Source organism: Centropristis striata, chromosome 13, assembly GCF_030273125.1.
Source record: "Centropristis striata isolate RG_2023a ecotype Rhode Island chromosome 13, C.striata_1.0, whole genome shotgun sequence".
NCBI classification, from domain to species: Eukaryota; Metazoa; Chordata; class Actinopteri; order Perciformes; family Serranidae; genus Centropristis; species Centropristis striata.
Window position 1 is genome coordinate 1,936,811 of NC_081529.1, and position 20,278 is coordinate 1,957,088.

Sequence of the window (20,278 nt, forward strand, 5' to 3'; positions counted from 1 at the left end):
GGAAATGATAAAATCCACGAGAATTCCAATGGAATGTGTGGGGTTTGTCTAGGGGAGATCTATAATTTGATTTTAGACGCGCTTTGTGACATTAGGGAGACGCGGGGGGGAGGGGTGACGGGGTTTGCGGCGAGAGTGTGTGCTTGTGTGTGTGAGTACATGTCTGTGTGCCTGTGCAGATGGATGCGATACAGTTTAAGCTGAAAAAAGTAATCAAATTTGCATTCTCTAAGTTTGTTAATGCTGTAGCTGGATTGTATGGAAGCACATTCTCCTCACTGCACTTCAACAACATTATCAGTGTGTGTAACTGCTTGTATGTACCTCTGTAAGCCTCATGTACGTACGTCCAAGAATGAAACTGGCAGATAGAAGTGGATTGGCTGCCCTTTGTATGTGTCTGACATGTTTTGCTGGGGGTCTATCAGTCTGTTTCGGGTGGGGGAGGGGAGGTGTGTGTGGGGGGGAGGGGGGGATGGGAACTAAACTGACAAATAAGTACCTGGTTATTCTGTTCACTTTATATACACCCTCATCTGTCCTTCCATTGGTGGTTGCACAGATTGCAGCCAATCACAGTCCCTGCAAATGCCGTGCCTGCCTGTTTACGACCTGGTCTCACAGGAATCCGTGAAATAGCCACGGATTTCGCTTAACTCAAAATCCGTGGAATAGCCACGGAATCGCTCAAATTTCCATGAAACTGACACGGATTTCGCTACAATGCAAGTTAAGGACAGTCATATTTTTACCGTGGCTATTCCATGGATATTTTTTTTCCTATTGGTTTGTTCCAAGTCACGTGACTTTCAAGGTCCCGGCGGTCAGAACAAAAAACATGGCGGACAGTTCTCTCATTTTTAGTGAAAAAAATCAATATTTTGACTTAGTTTCTGCATAAAAATGGATTTTGATCACATTTCTAGCGAGAAATATATGTTTTATTTTCTAAATATTCACTCAGTGAATGTACATAATCACTTTGAGGTGAAGATCTCGCCAGAAAAATATGACATTACTCATTAACTTTTGAAATTTGAGCGATTCCGTGGCTATTCCACGGATTTTGAGTTAAGCGAAATCCGTGGCTATTCCACGGATTCCTGTGAGACCAAGTTGCTGTTTAGGTTACTCAAATGTGGAACTATTTTTGTCATTGCTGATAGCTTTTTGGGGTGAGTTAACACTACCCATAAATATCTTCTGTGCAACTTAACTAGGTTTTTTTTTTTTCAAGATTCTGATGTTTTTTTTAAGGTCTTCCGCCACTATGATTTAAAATCACGACAATAGACGGAGAAACTTGAGCAGACACTAAAGTGAAGTAGTTCTACTGTCTCATTCAGTTGAATTCTTATCAATTTTAGCCGTTAGATGCAACTGAAATCCATATACCGAACATGTTTGTTCCCCAGTTTACCAAAAGAGGAAGAATCAATGAAGACAGCCCACACTCTTAACTGTATGTCTTTAACTTTGCCAGGGTTTGAGCAGACATTTTACAAGTTAACCAAAACGATTAAATACCCACACTCATGTTCTTGTGTGTTATATGCAAGTGTATTTGCAGATCAATCTGTTTGTACCGCTTGGTGAGGTCTAAACCATCTGCATGTGATTCATCATCAGGAACATGCAGCAACTTATACTCTTTTTCTTCTTCAGGTCAACTCTTCACAGGTCCCGAGAGATATGTTCAGAATAAACAACGTTACACAGTTTTATTGTTACTACCATCATATATTTTACTAACTAACATGTCTAGGATGTCTAGAGAAAGCTTCTTTTTGCCTTGTAACATCGCTTTGAGACATTCAGAAACACTTCAGGGAACCAACTGGGAACCAGATCCATCTACAATTACTCCTAGACTAAACATACTGTAACTTTATCTTCCCAGAAAGTTAAACCATTCAATTTGATTAAATCAGAGTCCAAATACAGCTTAGATGAGATTCTGAATAAAGGAAAATGACACTGAAGTAACTTCCTTGTTGTCTAAATTTTCTGCATTATACAGCCAATGCTGCCTGTTGGACTCAACTTAAAATAAACCTGTTCAGAGCACAAACAGACAGACAGACTCATTGGATCAGAAGGTAAAAGGTAATATGGGTAGATTATTGAAACTGCCTATTAGATATTAGAATCTGTATGAAGTGAAGTGTTCTCATTTATTGACTATACAGGCAAGAAAATGACTTTAAAGAGTGCAGAACGACTACAACAAGAAGTAAAACGACCTCAAAGATGCACAGAAATACTTCAGACATGAAATTACATTAAAGTTGCAGAATGACAATAAGACTATAAAAGATGCAAAACTTGGATCATTGGTCGTCATTTTGTGTCTCTTTCAGCCTGAAGGAAAGCTGCCGGACACTTTATTACAGTTATTCATTCATTCATTAATCAATCAATCAAACTTTATTTATATAGCGCTTTTCATACATATAAATGCAACTCAAAGTGCTTTACAACTTTACAAATTATCCTTAACTGCTTATCTGCACTCGAGTCTTTGGGGGGCTGCAGACGATCCCAGCTGAGGTTGGGCGAGAAGTGTATGGAGGACTAAACATGACTTAAGTATAAATAAATGTATAAATAAATGCATAAATAAATACGTAAATAAATGCATAAGTAAATGAATAAATAAATAAATGCATGAATAAATGTATAAATAAATACAGGAATAAATAAATAAATGCGTAAAATGCATAAATAAATGCAAAAATAAATGTATAAATGTTTATGCATTTATTTACGTATTTATTTATTTATTTATGCATTTATTTATTTATTTATTCTTAAGTCATGTTTAGTCCTCCATAGAGGCGGGACACAGTCACTCTCATTCACTCCTACGGGCAATTTAGAGTCACCAGTTAAACCTAAGTGCATGTTTTTGACTGGGAGGAAGCTGGAGAACCTGGTGAGAACATGAGAACTCCACACAGAAGAGCTGCAGGCCGGAGTCGCACTGGTGACCCTGATACAGTTTTATTTAAGAATATTTAGTATGAATTTTCCTTTATTACACTGATTAAACAATGTCATCAACAAGAACTGTACAATTCTTGCCAAGAACCAGGCTTTTAATGTGGACAGGGCAACACATATTGTACTTTCATTAATGCAAAATTATGCATATGGAGGCAACACACAAAAGGACTGATTAGAAAACATTGTTCTGTGACGAGGAAATCTGATCCATCATTAGCATCACCTGCACCGCCGGGCAGATGGCCTGATTGTCCCGATGAAGAGATTCTCATCTCAAATGTCTCCAGTCTCATTCTGTTTGGGTGAAGCATCAACAGGATCTGAGACTATGCTGCTCTACATTAAATATCAGCCGTCTTTCAGGCCTTTGACTCTGTTTTTTACATTCAGACATTTAATCTCAAAATGTAGCACATTCAACTAGAAGAGCGAGCTAGGGCTGATTTACACATCGTTCCAAATGGTAAAACATTATATAAAAAAACCTTATATGATATATATTTTAGTAAAAGTGGCATCTGGTTTATTATCTTTGGCTTCAAAAAACTACAACAGCAATATGCGAAAATAAATTGTAGTGCAAGAACAACAATAAAGTGCGACAACAAATAAAATCACTTAGAAATATAAATATATATATATATATATATATATATATATATATATATATATATATATATATCTATATATATATATATATACACACTACTGGTCAAAAGTTTTAGAACACACCAACTTTTCCAGAATTTAATTGAAAATGATGCAGTTTAATGGCTCAGTGTACTCTGAAATTAATGCACATTTGCAACATTTAAAATTCTTTATTGAGCATGATAGTGTTTTGAAAGTAAAAAAAAGATTCAAAATCACATTTTATGTTGGACTAAAGGACTAAAAAAAGACACAAAATGACAAAAAAAGACACAAAATGAGAAAAAAAAGGCACAAAATTACCAAAAAAAAGACACAAAATGACTTCCATGAAAAGAATTCAAAAATGGACAAAATAGCCCAAGACTCCATAGAGTTAAGTTGTTAACCCATTTCTTGTTCCCTGAAAAAGGCCTACTTGTATAATTCTGAAATGTACATTATTTTCCCGTTTTGGTTAAGCTTACCTTTTTTTATTTACCTCTGGCAGTTCACCACTTACCTTTGGACCCTTTCAAGCTGTTCATTTGACTTGAACTGCTTGAATTTCAATGAAAAACTGGAAAAATTGGGGTGTTCTAAAACTTTTGACCGGTAGTGTATATATATATCATATAACATCTTTACTCCTTTAATAAGCCCCACTGACTAACTGTCTATAGAAATAGTGACATGCCTTTTGGGGAATGAAAAGTTCTCTTTAACAGCCAGTGGCCCTCTGATCACCTGCTCAGTCCTGTCTAAATCTGAGAGGAATAATAAAAAATATTGTAATTGCTCTTGGGGGCCCCCTAGTGGCCACGGGGCCCTAAGCAGTCACATAAGATGTTGTGAATGAGGCACCAGTACCCACTGGGAGAGAAGGAGCCCTCTAGTGGGTTGATCCAGCTCTGCTATGGGTTAAAAGCAGGGAACACCTGCTGTCACATGACCTCATCTGTTGGATGGAAACCAATAATACGAGCTGCTGGGAACTTAAGCCACAAAGGCCCAAATCCATAAATAAATGATACAATACAAGCAGGAGAAATATATGTAGTAATTGTACCTAGTAGTGATAGAATTGAAGCTAGTGTATATTTTCTGTAGAGCTTCTTAACCTCCTGTGACCCTGCGTCCTCATATGTGGACATTTCATTTTAGGTTTTCTGGACCTTAATACTTAGTTCTGCTTAACTATGACCTGTTGTCCTTAGTATTACACACTCTAGAAAAAGCACAATACATTAATCAGTGTAAAAATCAGATGGCAGCATCTTGGTAAAGTCAATCAGCAGCTTTACCCCCCCAAAAAGTGGACCAGGTACAAAAGCTGATCAGATTTTATGGTTAAAACTTGTTTATTTGTGCTTAATAATGTTTGTAGTTTGATATCCTGTGCAATTTTGACTATTTTTAGCAATAGCAACAAGCTACGACACTGCTAATTAAGGCTAGTTAAGCTAGTTAAGCTAAAGCTAATTAAGTACTCATTTGAGAACGAATAGACTTTTACTATCGTTCTTTAAGTAAGAGGGTGTAAATGTAAAGAAATAAACAGTTTAATACACTGTCGAATTAATTGTGTTATACAGTAAAATTAACCCTTTTTAAAAAAAACAAAAAACTACTTCCTGTTCAAAGACAATGCTTAGTTTTTGTACTGATCAGGTCCTACTGATCCAAAATATCCAGGAGAAACTAACAATACATACCAAACAACTCCTTTAATAAGCCCCACTGACTAAGTGATTTTATTTGTTGTTGCACTTTATTGTTGTTCTTGCACTACAATTTATTTTCGCATTGCTGTTGTAGTTTTTTTGAAGCCAAAGATAATGAACCAGATGCCACTTTTACTAAAATATATATCATATAGGTTTTTTTATATATTGTTTTACCATTTGGAACGATGTGTAAATCAACCCTAGCTCACTCTTCTAGTTGAATGTGCTACATTTTGAGATTAAAAACCATATGTGACACCCTGGACATCCTTCATTCATTGGTATTATTAGGGACCGAGCACCGAAGGTGCGAGGTACTCAACCCCCAAACAATCAGGAAAACTAACTTACAGTGGAAAAGCCAACTGAAATAAAATAATATGGCTAGAGGTCCATTATTCCCTGACCCCAAAGTAAAGGTTGGGAAGTTAAAAATCCCCCGACACATAAATAAGCTATTCTTGGTAGTTAGCTACCACAACTATTGTTTTGGGGAAAATCTGCTTTTATGTAATTTATGTGATTTTTTTAGACATATTATATTGTATTATGTATATTACATACATATATTATTCTTCCGTACCTTTTCCCCTCTGTTAAATCAGATGAAAAAAACATTGCAACTATTGCACTTGCCTCTTGTGGCTGAATTGGGTATTACAACATCAAACATCTGATTCTTAAATCTGATTTTAAAAAATCAACTGGCAAAATCTTTTCCTATTTATTTCCACAGATTAAAAAAGTAGCAAAGAAAAATGATCCTGGCTTGACCTTGTGAAGCACATTGAGTCTGCCTTGTGCATGAAATGTGCTCTATAAATAAAATTGAATTGAATTGAATTGTTTTTCACCTGTTTGAAAAAAAAAACAACACTTCTAAAGCCTGAAACCTTTTTTTCCTTTCACTTTTGTCTCAAATCCTAAACACATGACAAACATTTTTAGATGAGACTTAGAAAATGGATAAAACCCTTTAAATATCTTGGGTCCTTTTACTTTAGTGAGTTGTAAATGCATCAATCTTTCTACACTGCAAAAAAAGAAAAGTTGGGTGAACTCAAAATTTCAAGGCGACAAACTTTGATAAAATTTTAAGTTGGACAATTGAACAAAATATTTTAAGTTTTGTTTTTGAGTTTGCTCAACTCTGAATTCAGATTTTTATCAACTCAACTGTAAGTTGTACTAACTTATAATTTTACATTGTAATAACTTTTAATCCTTACTTCTGCTAACTTCTGCAATGTGCTGAATTGGCACGATTGTAACGCCGCTATGAAATGTCAGCTAATGTTGCGACCACAATTTTGAGTTAGCATTGATACGCTAATGGCTACTCTTGTAGCTGTAACAAGCAGCGCCGCTAGCATCAGTTAGCCGCTAGCATCAGTTAGCCACTGTTAGCTATTGTCCCTTGTTGTGAACCCCAACTTAAAGATATAAGTAACAACAACTCACCAACTTGTTTTTGAGCAGACAACTGGCTTCCTTTGTTGTGCTAACTTACATTATTGCCCTAAATGTCAATAATTTATATTTCCAAGTTTTACCAACTTAAATCACTGTTTTAGGCAAAAAAAATACAAGTTGGCTTTTTTGCAGTGTAGTTGTTTTTGTCTTTAGCATTGTGTAATTGGTACTTTTAAGTAAAGGATGTGAGTACTTCCCTCGCCCACCACTGAAACCACACAGTAATAACCACAGCTGACATGTGCAGGATACAGTCAAGAACATCCTTTTATTCAATCAAGTAAAGGTGTTGCTCTTTTCAAACTGCTTTTTATTATTATTATGGAAAAGAAACTGTAATTAACACATGCATTTCACCATGGGCTCTGGGGGGTGCGTATGAGGATGGGATGCTGCTGAGGAGGAGGAGGAGGAGGAGGAAGAGGAGCACTCACTGTGGGGCGAGGGGGAGGGGAGGAGGCCAGGGGGGCTCAGCATCCTACCAAACGTTAAAAACAAAGGAAATAAAACTAAAAAACGGCGGACGGTTCAGCCACAGGAACTGACTGGGCTCTTTAAACGCTGCAGCGGAACACTGTAGACACACACACACACACACACACACACACACAGACAAACACACACACACATAGACAAACACACACAAACACACACACCGGCCCGTGCAACCTGTTTCTCTCTGATATGGCTTCTCAACTGTAGCGCTTTCACTTGTCAAAGGGTTGATTATGATTGATAATACTGCTGCTGGCTTCATTTGCTTTGATGAAGGAAAAAATAAAAAGTTGCATATATATATTTAGAATCTTTTTTTTTTTTTTTTGCAGGACAGAAATCTGTAATCACCTGATTTTGCTGGTGGAATTTCACGGTGCTTTTCTCTAGAAGTCACCCATCAGGTTACTTTTGTGTCTTTATTATGCAATCAAACAATATAGGGCTGCAAATTAGCCATTTTTTTATTAATTCATTATCCTTAACTGCTTATCTGTACTTGGGTTGTGTAGGGCTGACACAAAGAGACAGACAATCACGCTCTCATTCACTCCTACGGGCAATTTAGAATCACCAATTAAACCTAAGTGCATGTTTTTGGACTGTGGGATGCAAAAAGTTTTGTTTTTATATCTAAAAATTCTGCAGAATCTTGTGGGCAGGACTGTTTCTACTGGAAATAAAATCTAATTTTTTTTACTGCATTGTATATATATATTGTGTTTGACTGTATAATAAAGACACAAAGGCAACCCCATAGTCACCAACTAGTTTTGTTCAGCTTTTGGAACCATATTGCTTTTTGGTGGACGTGTCAATCAAACACTGTGATTTAGAAATGATGGTGAATCAATGTGTTACATGATTGTGCTAAATCTGAGCCTCTCAGTCTCCATGCTGTGGAACCAGTCCGCTGATAAGGTGCTTCAAGTTATTTACTTTACTTTAAAAAAAATAAAAAATAAAAAAAATAAAAAGCTGGTCTCATTCAACCACTAGAAAAGGTGCATAATTGAAGCTCTCTTCCTGCTGCCTAAGATATGCAGTAACAACGAGGACGAAAAAAAAAAAGAGAAAAGAATAAAAAAAAAGCAAATCCAAATTCAATTATAAAAAAAATAAATAGATAGAAACAAACCTAGCAGTCCTACTGGTCATCTCCCTCACTCAGACCTAAAAAGACCTTAAAACGTCCCGGGAGTGCTCGTCTCCCTCCGCCATGTCCACGTATCACTGCCTGATCCCGTGGGGGGGGGGACTATTTCTTTGCCCGTTGCCTCAGCACGGCCCAGAGCCCCGTGGTGTAACTTGTTCACTTACATTAGCTGTTGAATGGAGAAGCTGAAGAAGATGGGTATGGTAATACAATGTGAAGCGTACAGACAAGAATAACATGTGAGCTAACTGCATTCTGCTCAGACAAAAAAATCTTTGCGTATTCTTTTTTTTTAACGTTTTTTTTTTTTTAAACCCCGCCGTTCAGAGAAAGGGAGAAAAGGAAGGGGGGGAGGGGGGAGGAGGAGGAGGAAGAGGAGGAGGAAGAGGGTTACGCGGCTACAGACTACTCCAGTGTCCAAGATAGACAGAAGACAAGATACAGAGGAAGAGAAGCAAGACAGAAAATATCTTTTTTTTTTTTTTTTTGGCTTTTTTTATGCTTTTCTTAATTATTCAACAATAAAAAGAGGAACTAAATCACACCAATTTCCTTTAGTACTATGTATACTGCTTTAAAAAGCTCCAAGAAGAGGAAGAGAAAGATATAGAAGTATGAAGGAGGGGACGTTTTTTTTTTTTTAACTTTCGAGATGGGCACTCAGGATTACGAGATGGAATCTGTGAACAAAAGGCACTTTTTAGGGACAACCTTTAAGATGCTCTGAGTCTATAACACTACATCACCAAACAAATATTTATAATCATTTACAGAGATGGGGAAGATAGGAGGAGGAGGGGGGAGGGGACGTGGGGGGGAGGGGTTCACTTGAATTGATGACATCATCATCCCTCTGACCAGACAGACAGAGGCCGATATTCCCTCTCCCTGAACCAACAACGTGTTTACACCAAATCAAACCAGATATCATCACTCCTTTCCTTTTCTTGCTTTGATTCCATAATTGTGCATCTCCCAAATCGGGGAAGATCTTGTCTTTGTCCCACACTTGTGTCAGATACAAGATGATACAGTTTTTTCCCTATGGTGTAAAGGTTGGGGGGGAAAAATGCCTTTTGTCACAACAACCTTTTCATACAATGAACCCCTCCCCCTCGGTAAATACAAAAAAGAGAAATAGAATAATGCATGTTTTCCTAAAAATTTGCTTTTATGATAACACTTAATTTCGTTTATTATTTATGTATAATAGAGATTGAATGTACTTTATTCTTTACGAAAGCACCAGGTTTCATAGTGATATATATTTTATGAGTTGCAAAATTGTTCCTTCAGCCCTCCCACATTTTGAAAACAAATCATTAGAAATGAAGTTTTTTTTTCTTAAAAAAGTGATAAAAGGAAAAACAAAAAAACAAAAAAAAAGGAAATTATAAACAATTTCCCCCAAACTTACTTACAAAGACTGGGATATTTTTCTCGCCGCCCTCGTATTTAGAGTCCCGGAGCATGTGGACTTGAAAAAAAAAACAAAAAAAAAGAATAAAAGTCGAGGGTTTTCCCTCTTTTTCTCGTGACACCCTCAAACAATCGCTAACAAACAAACACAATTCCTCTACCAAGGCATTGCACATGGCTCAATCAACATACATCAGTTTCAAGAACAATACTTCCCATCAAAACAAGAAAGAAAACAACAAAACCTAATCTGTTCTTTTTTTTTTATCCTCAACTACATTATCATCACTGTCTATGTTTCTATTGTTGTGTTTGCCGTGGATTCTTTTTTTTAGTGTGGGTTTTTAGAGACTGGTACTTTAGCTCTAATCAGCGGTTTTTGAGATGCATCCTATGACTGTGCGATGTACGCCATGCTTCAAAAAATAACTAGACTGCCACAGAGCTTATCTTGCAAATAAAAAAAATGTATATATCTATAAATATATATGTGTATTATATATAAAGATGCTTGCGATTATCTAGTGAGCTGTCACCGTTTTTTTTTTTCTTTAATCCCTCTCCTGACATAAATTTTTCACCATTCACTATAGCTTATATGTGAGAAAAAAGAACCTGAATTCATGTTTGACAAATTGCATAATGGGAATACAGAGGCACTTCCATAGATTAGAAAAGAAATCACTTTTGCCATCGTTTACGTCTTTACTCAGCAGAGCTAGTTCTCTCTACAAAGCTGATGAGATGGGCGCCATTCGGTTGGCCAACTATGTTGTGTTTCCCTGCAGTGAAGAACATGGCCAGGCAGTCCAGTTATTTTGTGAGGTTGGGTGGGTGGTTTGAACTTTTTTTTTTAACAGGAAATAACTGAATCGGTTGCAATATGTATGGGTTGATGATATAAAACGATTAAAAGCATAAAAGGCCTCCTCAGATTGTCTATTTTTTAAGACTTCCCTTTGAATTCAGTCGGGCACGGGGGACGTGTTGGTGTTAATAGTGAGTGGTCTTTATAAGCCTGTGTGTTATAAACAAGTGGGGATCTGTGCTTCCATCCCAGTGATACATCCACCGATGTGAAAAAGTGGTGGTCAATCTACTATGAAAACTCACAAGGTTGGCTGGTATGATTGTTTTAGTGCAGTTTTGATCATTAAGGGCTCATCGATTCACAATAACTAGGGGGGAGTGCTGGTGTGTGTGTGTGTGTTGGGGATCCTGTGCGCCAAAACAAAACTGGGCACGTGGGTGATCGTCCTACTGCTAGCCTTAGAGGCCCTCGTTCCCTCTCTGCAAACAGCCAGATATGTCACATATTCATTTTGCTCCACAGTGTGGCTCGCTCTGCTCTTGGAGCAGCGGCCCGTCTGGGAGTGTAAACAACAGGGTAAACTTTAGGGAGACAGAAAGAAGAGCTACTCTCTCTTTTACTCTGGGTCCCATCTTCAGCAACCTTCCCTCCTTGGTTCAGTTTTTCTGACACTCACCGCTAACCAGCGGCCGCGCCTGGGTCAAATAGTAGATGGGGCTGGCTTCTAGCTGTATGGTTCAGCAGGTAGAAAATAAGCTTCCTGTGATTGTCAAGATCCTGCATTGTGGTGTCTTCCAGTACAGTATGTGGCGATAAAGTTCATCTGGCACGGAGGACAAACAAACTAGTTTGACATTGTGGGAAAAGACACTTATTTGCTTTTTTTGGCTGAGAGTGAGACAAGATCAATCTGTCTGACTGGTAATAATTAAGCTAGTTAGCTTAGCACAAAGGTAACACAATCTACAGGGAATTTTAAGGCTCTTGACATTGAATCGTGACTATTTTTTCTTGGATTCTCCAAAACTGTAGGGGGCAGTGGAGCTACAACTCGTCTCTATAGCAATCAACAATAGAAAATTGTATTGTTTACAAAATTGCGACCAAAGAAAAGGTGCTGCAGAAGCCAATTTGAAGCCAATTTGACATAGTGGTGGAATTTCAACTCCTGGGTCATCAAGTCAAAAAGACTTTCCCCCTTGACTAACATTTGGAAAGAGACGTTTGTAAATGAGTGGATACCTTTTTTCATTTAGAGAAAAATTTACTTTTTTAATTCAATTTGATCCATTCCGTCCAATAATATCTGGAAAATCTAAAGATCTGGGTAATTTATGCACTTAAGTTGTACTTTTTGGGCTTCATGTCTTTTGAGCTACTTTCATAGGAATGAACTGGTCATGTCTCCAGCGCTGTATCTTGTGCTCTTTATACAGGAGCATTTCAATACATTAGAATATCGCTGAAAAGTCAATTTCCCAGCCCCATCCAAGTATTGAGTCATATAGATGGACATAATGTTCAGAGGCCAACATTTCCATATTAAACATACATTTTAAAATGGGTCTTTTGTTATATTATTATTTTTTGAGACACTGAATCAAGATTTAGGTCTTAATTAAGTGTAAGCCATAATCATTATAATTAGAAGAAATTAAATAAATGAAGACATGAAATGTTTCATTCTGTTTGTAATGGATCTATATAATGTGTTATTTCCACTTTTTTGAATTGAATTACTGACATAAATAAACTTTCTATGATATTCTAATATATTGAGGGGCGTGTCTGATGAAATTACATTAATTTTGCAGCTTGCGTCCTTGCATTAATCAGGCTTAATGCTGCTTTCAGATGCATCAATCGTCGGATCCAACTCTCGGTAGAAAAGCAAATAAGTGCGTTGGCCAGAACGTCAAACTTTCTCTTTAAGTTTTTGCATGTACTATTTGACCCAGGTCAGCTCACCACCCTGTCTACACCGCCTCCACATTCCACTCCTTTACTGTGTTTCTCTATAAGGTGCTGTCATTCAAATACAAAACAATTATAAAATAGTACAAATTCAAAAGGAATAAATTCAAATAAGAGAAGACACAAGAGATAACAAAATCATTCAATCTACATTACAAGAGGGCAAAGGGGGAACCAATAGCTGCTGTCTATAGTCGTGAAAACTGTCAGTAACGACACACACACTTACACTGATTTTCAGCGTGTGTGTGTGTGTGTGTTTGGATATCTAATCGAATCGGTAGAGAGAGTTCACTGGGCTTACTGTGTGTGTGTTCATATTAAATGGAAATATGAGAACACGACACCACCACCTATGATTACTACAATCTAAAAGGTCTGACTGGGCGACTGTGTGTGTTTCTAATCTACACACAGGCTGTGGTCATGGCACAGGTTGTGTGAGTGCGTGTTGTTGTGCGGGGAGATGTGAGAATGAGCGGAGGCCGATGATTTGTCAAACTGAACGATAAGGGGTCGAGGACCTCGGTACCTTGGTTTTTCCTCTTTAAAACTCTTAATAGGCAAGTCTGGTTTACCTCCCATGCCTTGTAGGTAAATAGTGCACATCGATAAGATTAGTGTTAATTGATTCAGCTTCTAGTGCAACCCTTAATCAAGATATGTTTTGGCATGGTCTCTCTCTAGTTAGTAGTAGGGTAAAACTTTGTAGAGTCACTCAGAGGGAGACAAACATTGGTCAATTTGATTTAGTTTTGGGTGATGACAGACATCACAGGAGCATGGACTGCAGCTTTCATTGTAAACCAAATAGTGTCTTTGCTTTGATCAGGCAGTGGATTCATTGCGAAATGTTAATCTGTGTTGTAGAAACCTGATTTTTGTTGGACAGTTGATTTTCTTAGCCATTCATTACACAATGCGTCCTCACAGAGACTGCTTTCCCCTCCTCAGGTTCCTCCCGCGTTGTGCTGGTTCTGGTTCGGTGGTTCCAGGAGAGACCTGCTGGCTGATGTTTGTCCCCTTACCCCTTCTTTATCCTCTTGTCCATCCATTCATCTTTCCATCTATCCATCTTTTGCTTGTAACGGGTCCTCCCTCTGACTGGATAAATGAGTCCAGAGTTCCTCTAAAAGCGTCATGCTGCTGTAGTTTCCTGCGTTGCTTGGTTATATTTTGTATCAGGTGAGACGTACTGTCGGGCCGGTCGGTGGGTCGGTTGGTTGGTTGGTTGGTTGGTTGGTTGGTTGGTTGGAGGAGAATTATTATCCTGCGGGTTGTTTCTCTGTTTTTCTATTTCCGATTGTAAAGAAAGAACTCTAGTTGCTGGTTTGTACACAGATCTTGTCAGAGGAACCAAGACTGAAAAAGGAAAAAAAGGGGAAGAAGGGCTCATGTTAGTATTTTAAGCAGTAATATGTGTGACAAGTGGTGGACAAAATAATAAAAACACCTGAGAATACAATGGACATGACACTTGGTTATACATTGATCAGTTGTAGGGCTGGGCGGTATATCGTCATTACGAGTTATACCGATATATTTAAGAATGAGATATGTAGTTGAGACAACACCGCCATACTGATAAATAATATCTTTTGATGTTGCCTTAACTTATGACCGCTATTTGTTGCAACCGCAGGTATTCCGGATTTCAGATGAACAGCAACACAAAGTTGTTTGCAAAAATGCCGCAAGCAAATTGCTTCAAAAGGTGGAAGTTTGATAAAGTCTTTAAATAAAACAGGTTGATGATGAAAGCTGAAAGTTTTGTTTAAAAATACCAATATATATCGTATATCACCATTCGGCCTAAAAAACACTGGGATATGAGTTTTGGTCCATATCGCCCAGCCTGAATAAGTTGTTGACATTGTTCTAGTTATTGACTGCTTGGTTGGTTGGTTGGTTGGTTGGTTGATTGGTTGGTTGGAGGAGAATTATTATCCTGCGGGTTGTTTCTCTGTTTTTCTATTTCCGATTGTAAAGAAAGAACTCTAGTTGCTGGTTTGTACACAGATCTTGTCAGAGGAACCAAGACTGAAAAAGGAAAAAAAGGGGAAGAAGGGCTCATGTTAGTATTTTAAGCAGTAATATGTGTGACAAGTGGTGGACAAAATAATAAAAACACCTGAGAATACAATGGACATGACACTTGGTTATACATTGATCAGTTGTAGGGCTGGGCGGTATATCGTCATTACGAGTTATACCGATATATTTAAGAATGAGATATGTAGTTGAGACAACACCGCCATACTGATAAATAATATCTTTTGATGTTGCCTTAACTTATGACCGCTATTTGTTGCAACCGCAGGTATTCCGGATTTCAGATGAACAGCAACACAAAGTTGTTTGCAAAAATGCCGCAAGCAAATTGCTTCAAAAGGTGGAAGTTTGATAAAGTCTTTAAATAAAACAGGTTGATGATGAAAGCTGAAAGTTTTGTTTAAAAATACCAATATATATCGTATATCACCATTCGGCCTAAAAAACACTGGGATATGAGTTTTGGTCCATATCGCCCAGCCTGAATAAGTTGTTGACATTGTTCTAGTTATTGACTGCTTGGTTGGTTGGTTGGTTGGTTGGTTGATTGGTTGGTTGGAGGAGAATTATTATCCTGCGGGTTGTTTCTCTGTTTTTCTATTTCCGATTGTAAAGAAAGAACTCTAGTTGCTGGTTTGTACACAGATCTTGTCAGAGGAACCAAGACTGAAAAAGGAAAAAAAGGGGAAGAAGGGCTCATGTTAGTATTTTAAGCAGTAATATGTGTGACAAGTGGTGGACAAAATAATAAAAACACCTGAGAATACAATGGAAATTAAACTTGGTTATACATTGATCAGTTGTAGGGCTGGGCGGTATATCGTGTATATCAAGTTATACCAATATATTTAAGAGAGAGATATGTAGTTGAGACAACACCGCCATACTGATGAATAATATCTTTTGATGTTGCCTTAACTTATGACCGCTATTTGTTGCAACTGCTTGCTCTTTGTTCTGTAATTTGGAGGTATTTCGGATTTCAGATTCGAAATGAAATGAAAAATGCTGCAAGCAAATTGCGGCAAGTCTTTAAATAAAACAGGTTGATGATGATAACTTTGGACGTTGAGTTTAAACTAAACACTTTGCAAGTTTTGTTTAAAAATACCAATATATATCGTGTATCACCATTCGGCCTAAAAAACACTGGGATATGAGTTTTGGTCCATGTCGCCCAGCCTGAATAAGTTGTTGACATTGTTCTAGTTATTGACTTCACCAAGGAAGTCAAGTTTCTGCTTGGTTGGTTGGTTGGTTGGTTTGTTCGTCTGTCAGTCAGTCTGGATTAAGGAAAGTTTTCGAGTTTTTGAGTTTTCTGGAAAGCCTTAAAGCTCATTAACTCACCAAAGTCTAAAGATTGACCCAACACAGTGAACAGAACCATCCATCCACAATTCTCCTTGGTGGAGGTCTGTTTACTATTGAAGGTGTTTCCAATTGGGGCGGCTGTGGCTCAGTTGGTAGAGTTGGTTGGCCCCTAACCGAAGGGTTGGTGGTTCGATCCCCGACCATGGCAGTCTACATGTCGAAGTATCCTTGAGCAAGATACTGAACCCCAAATTGCTCCCGATGCTGCGTTCATAGGTGTGAATGAATGAATGAATTCCCAATGGTGGCAGGTGGCACCGTTTAGGGTAGCCTCTGCCACCAGGATGAATGTGTGTGAAAGGGTGAATGAGCGCAGTCTGTAGTGTAAAGCTACACTACAGACTGGAAAAGCGCTATATAAGTGCAGGTCCAATATAGTGTCCACCCCATTGACATACATGGGGGGTAAGAATAATATAAACTATTCATTCATCATCCTTAACCCAGATAAAATTGGGCGAGAGAGTCACCAGACTATCAAAGGGCTGACACATAGACGGACAGACCATCAGGTTCATGATTTAGGACTGTGGGAAGCCAGAGGACCTGGTGAGAACCCACGCTGGCACAGGGAGAACATGCAAACTCCACACAGAAGAGACAGAGTTGCTGTGAGGTAAGAGTGCTAACCACTACACCACCTTGCACATATTAACTAATTTAACTTTGAAAAAAAAACCAGATGTTTTATGGGAAATTTGCTCATATTTCAGTTAAAGTGGTAGCCACTAGACATCAGAAACCACTGTGACACACTCATACCTCCTGAAACCATTGGACTATAAAGGTGTCTTTGTGATTGTGTGCCTGAAAGTGACTCGGTACAGCGTGTTGACCTTTTGGCTACTCGAGGTTGCTACAGTTCAGTGAATGGCAGAACAGTCATCTGGGCCACCAGCCACCAGCCATTACCATCAATTCTGTCCATTTTTGGAGCGTAGCACGGTGTGTCTTGAATTTGGCCGAGCTGTGAATGGCTAGTAATGGCCAAGCAGCAGCAGGGGGATAGCAGTCTGGCGCTCTCTGCCACTTGCACCGTCTTCACGTTGGGTTTCTCCCACTCAGCGTGAGCAGGGAGCAGAAATGGGTCACCGTCGCTGTTGTTGGCTGCCCTGCTTGGCCTGCAGGATCTGGCACTGGGAGCTAGTGCGCCAACATTCTACAAGTCAAGCCTTGGAAACTACTCCGAGCCTCCAGGGAAGCAGCCTTTTGTTTTGTTTGACTCTAACAGGTCGCATGAATACCCCCCTTCTGCCTCCTGCCCTTCTCAGCTACCCTACTCCCCTGGGCACTGTCCCAGCAGGCCTTGGGCATTGTAACTTCTCCCGTCTTAGTTACTCTCTCTCTCTCTCTCCTTCATACAAACACACAGACACAATCCATCTATCTCCCGTGAACACTCCCACTAAATCCTTGGCAGCAGACAGTGACCACCCTCTTTTCTTTCCTGGCCCCCCACCTCCCATCCCACCCTCACCCCCCTTCTCAAGCAAAACCCCTTCTCAAATTCAAGATCAACTGGCTATGACATCATGTCTGGTTGCCGGGGGTAACGAGACGGCCGGGACGTGACTTCTGCAAAGGGCCGAAACTCTGTCAGTCGCTCTCCGCTCGCTCCATCTCCCCTCTTGTCCTGCCCCGTTTGGTGGTATCTTGTTTCCCTTCTTACCCCCCTGGCTTGTAGTGTTCCACATCCACCACTAGAGGGCACATGGAGCCCAGTGATGTCACTGTGAGGCTTCTCCAGCATGTCCTGCAGCCACCACATACACACTTCTGACAAGCTCTTTGTCAAGTGATCTATCATTTCTTTAGTAGATCATCAATCTTTTTGTCATTTTCTTTGAGGCACATGCAAACTATTAATGCTGTGTGTTTGGGTTCTGCCTTGAACACTAAAACAATAAAGAAAAGCATATGAAGACAGGCTACATGGCCAAAAGTATGTAGATGCTCCGTATACTTTTATTACTTTTGGTGTGGGGCTATTTTTCATGGTTTGGTCTAGGCCTCTTAGCTCTAAATCAAGAGCCTATAAGGGATCTATTGACCTTTTCCTTATTTTCTCTCATATACACTACCGGTCAAAAGTTTTATAACACCCCAATTTTTCCAGTTTTTTATTGAAATTCAAGCAGTTCAAGTCAAATGAACAGCTTGAAAGGGTACAAAGGTAAGTGGTGAACTGCCAGAGGTAAATAAAAAAAGGTAAGCTTAACCAAAACTGGAAAATAATGTACATTTCAGAATTATACAAGTAGGCCTTTTTCAGGGAACAAGAAATGGGTTAACAACTTAACTCTATGGAGTCTTGGGCTATTTTGTCCATTTTTGAATTCTTTTCATGTCTTTGTAAGTCATTTTGTTTCTTTTTGTGTCTTTTTTGGTCATTTTGTGAATTTTTAAAGTCATTTTGTGTCTTTTAGTGTCTTTTTTGGTCATTTTTTGTCTTTTTTTGGTCATTTTGTGTCTTTTTTTGTCCTTTAGTCCAACATAAAATGTGATTTTTAATCTTTTTTTTTACTTTCAAAACACTATCATGCTCAATAAAGAATTGTAAATGTTGCAAATGTGCATTAATTTCAGAGTACACTGAGACATTAAACTGCATCATTTTCAATTAAATTCTGGAAAAGTTGGTGTGTTCTAAAACTTTTGACCAGTAGTGTATATAATGTTACATTGATGGATGCTCATATTAAATGCGGCGTTAAATAATGACGTTTAAGGTATCTAAGAGCATGCCTGCCGCTCTGAACACTTCGTTTGCAAAAGTTTTTTCTGCATTACGCTCATCTGCTCCAGGCAAGTTATTGTTTTGTTCACAAAACATACACTGCTACATGTAGCTACATGCTAAATTCAGGGAAACCTGGAGTCTCGGTTGCCAGCATTGTTACTTTCTCCCCTATTTCGGATCACATTCCTGGTGGGACATGTTTAATTGTGGTGCTTTTATTGGTGAGTGCCGATAGCGAAGATGTGGAAGACCCAGAAATGCTGACCGAGAGACTAACGAGGACTTTACCTCCTACTTTTTGCACTACACTGCACTGTGAATGTTTTTAAATTTTCATATATTTTTATGTCTATTAAAAACTTTCTGCTGCGACACTTCTGTGCACTATAAATATTCTATTTTTACAGTTTTATATTCTACATGTTTATACTTTATTTGTCGGACATTCCAGAGTACAATCACTGAAATTCGCTCAATGTGCATATTTTTATGTATAACTGAATGAAAATAAAGTCTGTCTATGTCTATATGTCTATCTCTAAGAGACAAGTGGTACAACATAGTGTTTCTAAGGGTGAATAGATTTTTTTTAAACAATAAAGCATGTAAACATGTTCAAGTAGAAACCCAAAATACAAGTTTAGACCTGAAAATAGGCATGATGGGTTGCCTTAAATGCTGCCGCAATCTATTTTTGTTTTGGACAATAGTGTAAACTTTGTGTCAACAGTTTGAGTTTGACTTTTTTCAACATGACAATGCCCCAGTAGAAGTCTGACAGCGAGGCAGGCCATATTGTAAAACATCAGTGCCCAACTTCACTATATTGCTCTAAACGGGAGAAAATCCATTGAGTCTTATTGGGCCATTTTGTCCATTTTTGAATCCTTTTCATGTCTTTATGAGTCTTTGTAAGTCATTTTGTGTCTTTTTTTGGTAATTTTGTGTCTGTTGTTGTGTCTTTTTTATTTATTTTGTGTCTTTTTTGTGTCTGTTTTAGTTATTTTGTGTCTTTTTTTGGTCATTTTGTGTCTTTTTCAAGACATTCAATGATTTTGAATGCTTAAATATCATCTTTGCCATTTTTTCATGTGCTAATGTGCCTCTCTGATTAAACACTGGCCCCTCCTTGGCCCCCACAGTAAAACTGGTCTAGAACCGCCACTGAAGTTGTGTATAAAACACTGGGGTGAAAAACAGAGTGCGTTCCAAGTTAAGATAGATTTCTCTTTTTAAGAGTAACAAAGAAGGCAGCAGGATGAAGGAAGGAGGGTAAGAAAAACTGATGTGTGGTGAAAAGTGGCGGAGCAAGAGAAGATAAAAAATCTGAGTGAGAAACAGAAGAAGGGGAATAACGGCAGAAAGGATCAGGAATGGGGGGAAAATGGAAAGGGAGGAAAAGTAAGAGAACCAAGGGCAGAGAA

At 38.4% G+C, this 20,278-nt stretch overlaps 1 protein-coding gene and 1 long non-coding RNA gene across 18 annotated transcripts in view; one reads left to right on the forward strand and one right to left on the reverse strand.

The window, feature by feature from the left end:
• The first annotated feature begins 7,923 nt into the window (after positions 1 to 7,923).
• LOC131983782 (uncharacterized) lies at positions 7,924 to 8,486 on the forward strand. Its single transcript, XR_009395490.1, has 2 exons — positions 7,924 to 8,185; positions 8,253 to 8,486. It is a non-coding gene; the product is annotated as an uncharacterized LOC131983782 (long non-coding RNA).
• A 4,190-nt stretch (positions 8,487 to 12,676) lies between these two features.
• Positions 12,677 to 20,278, reverse strand: part of LOC131983741 (nuclear factor 1 X-type-like) — a 223,784-nt gene continuing 216,182 nt past the window's right edge. For all 17 annotated transcript variants that reach the window (XM_059348541.1, XM_059348540.1, XM_059348550.1 and 14 more), the window contains one exon: positions 12,677 to 15,409. Coding sequence is in view for 1 of the 17 variants with exons in the window: in XM_059348550.1 (XP_059204533.1) it covers positions 15,395 to 15,409 (15 nt within the window). In the remaining 16 variants the exon portion in view is untranslated. The remainder of the gene's footprint in view (positions 15,410 to 20,278) is intronic.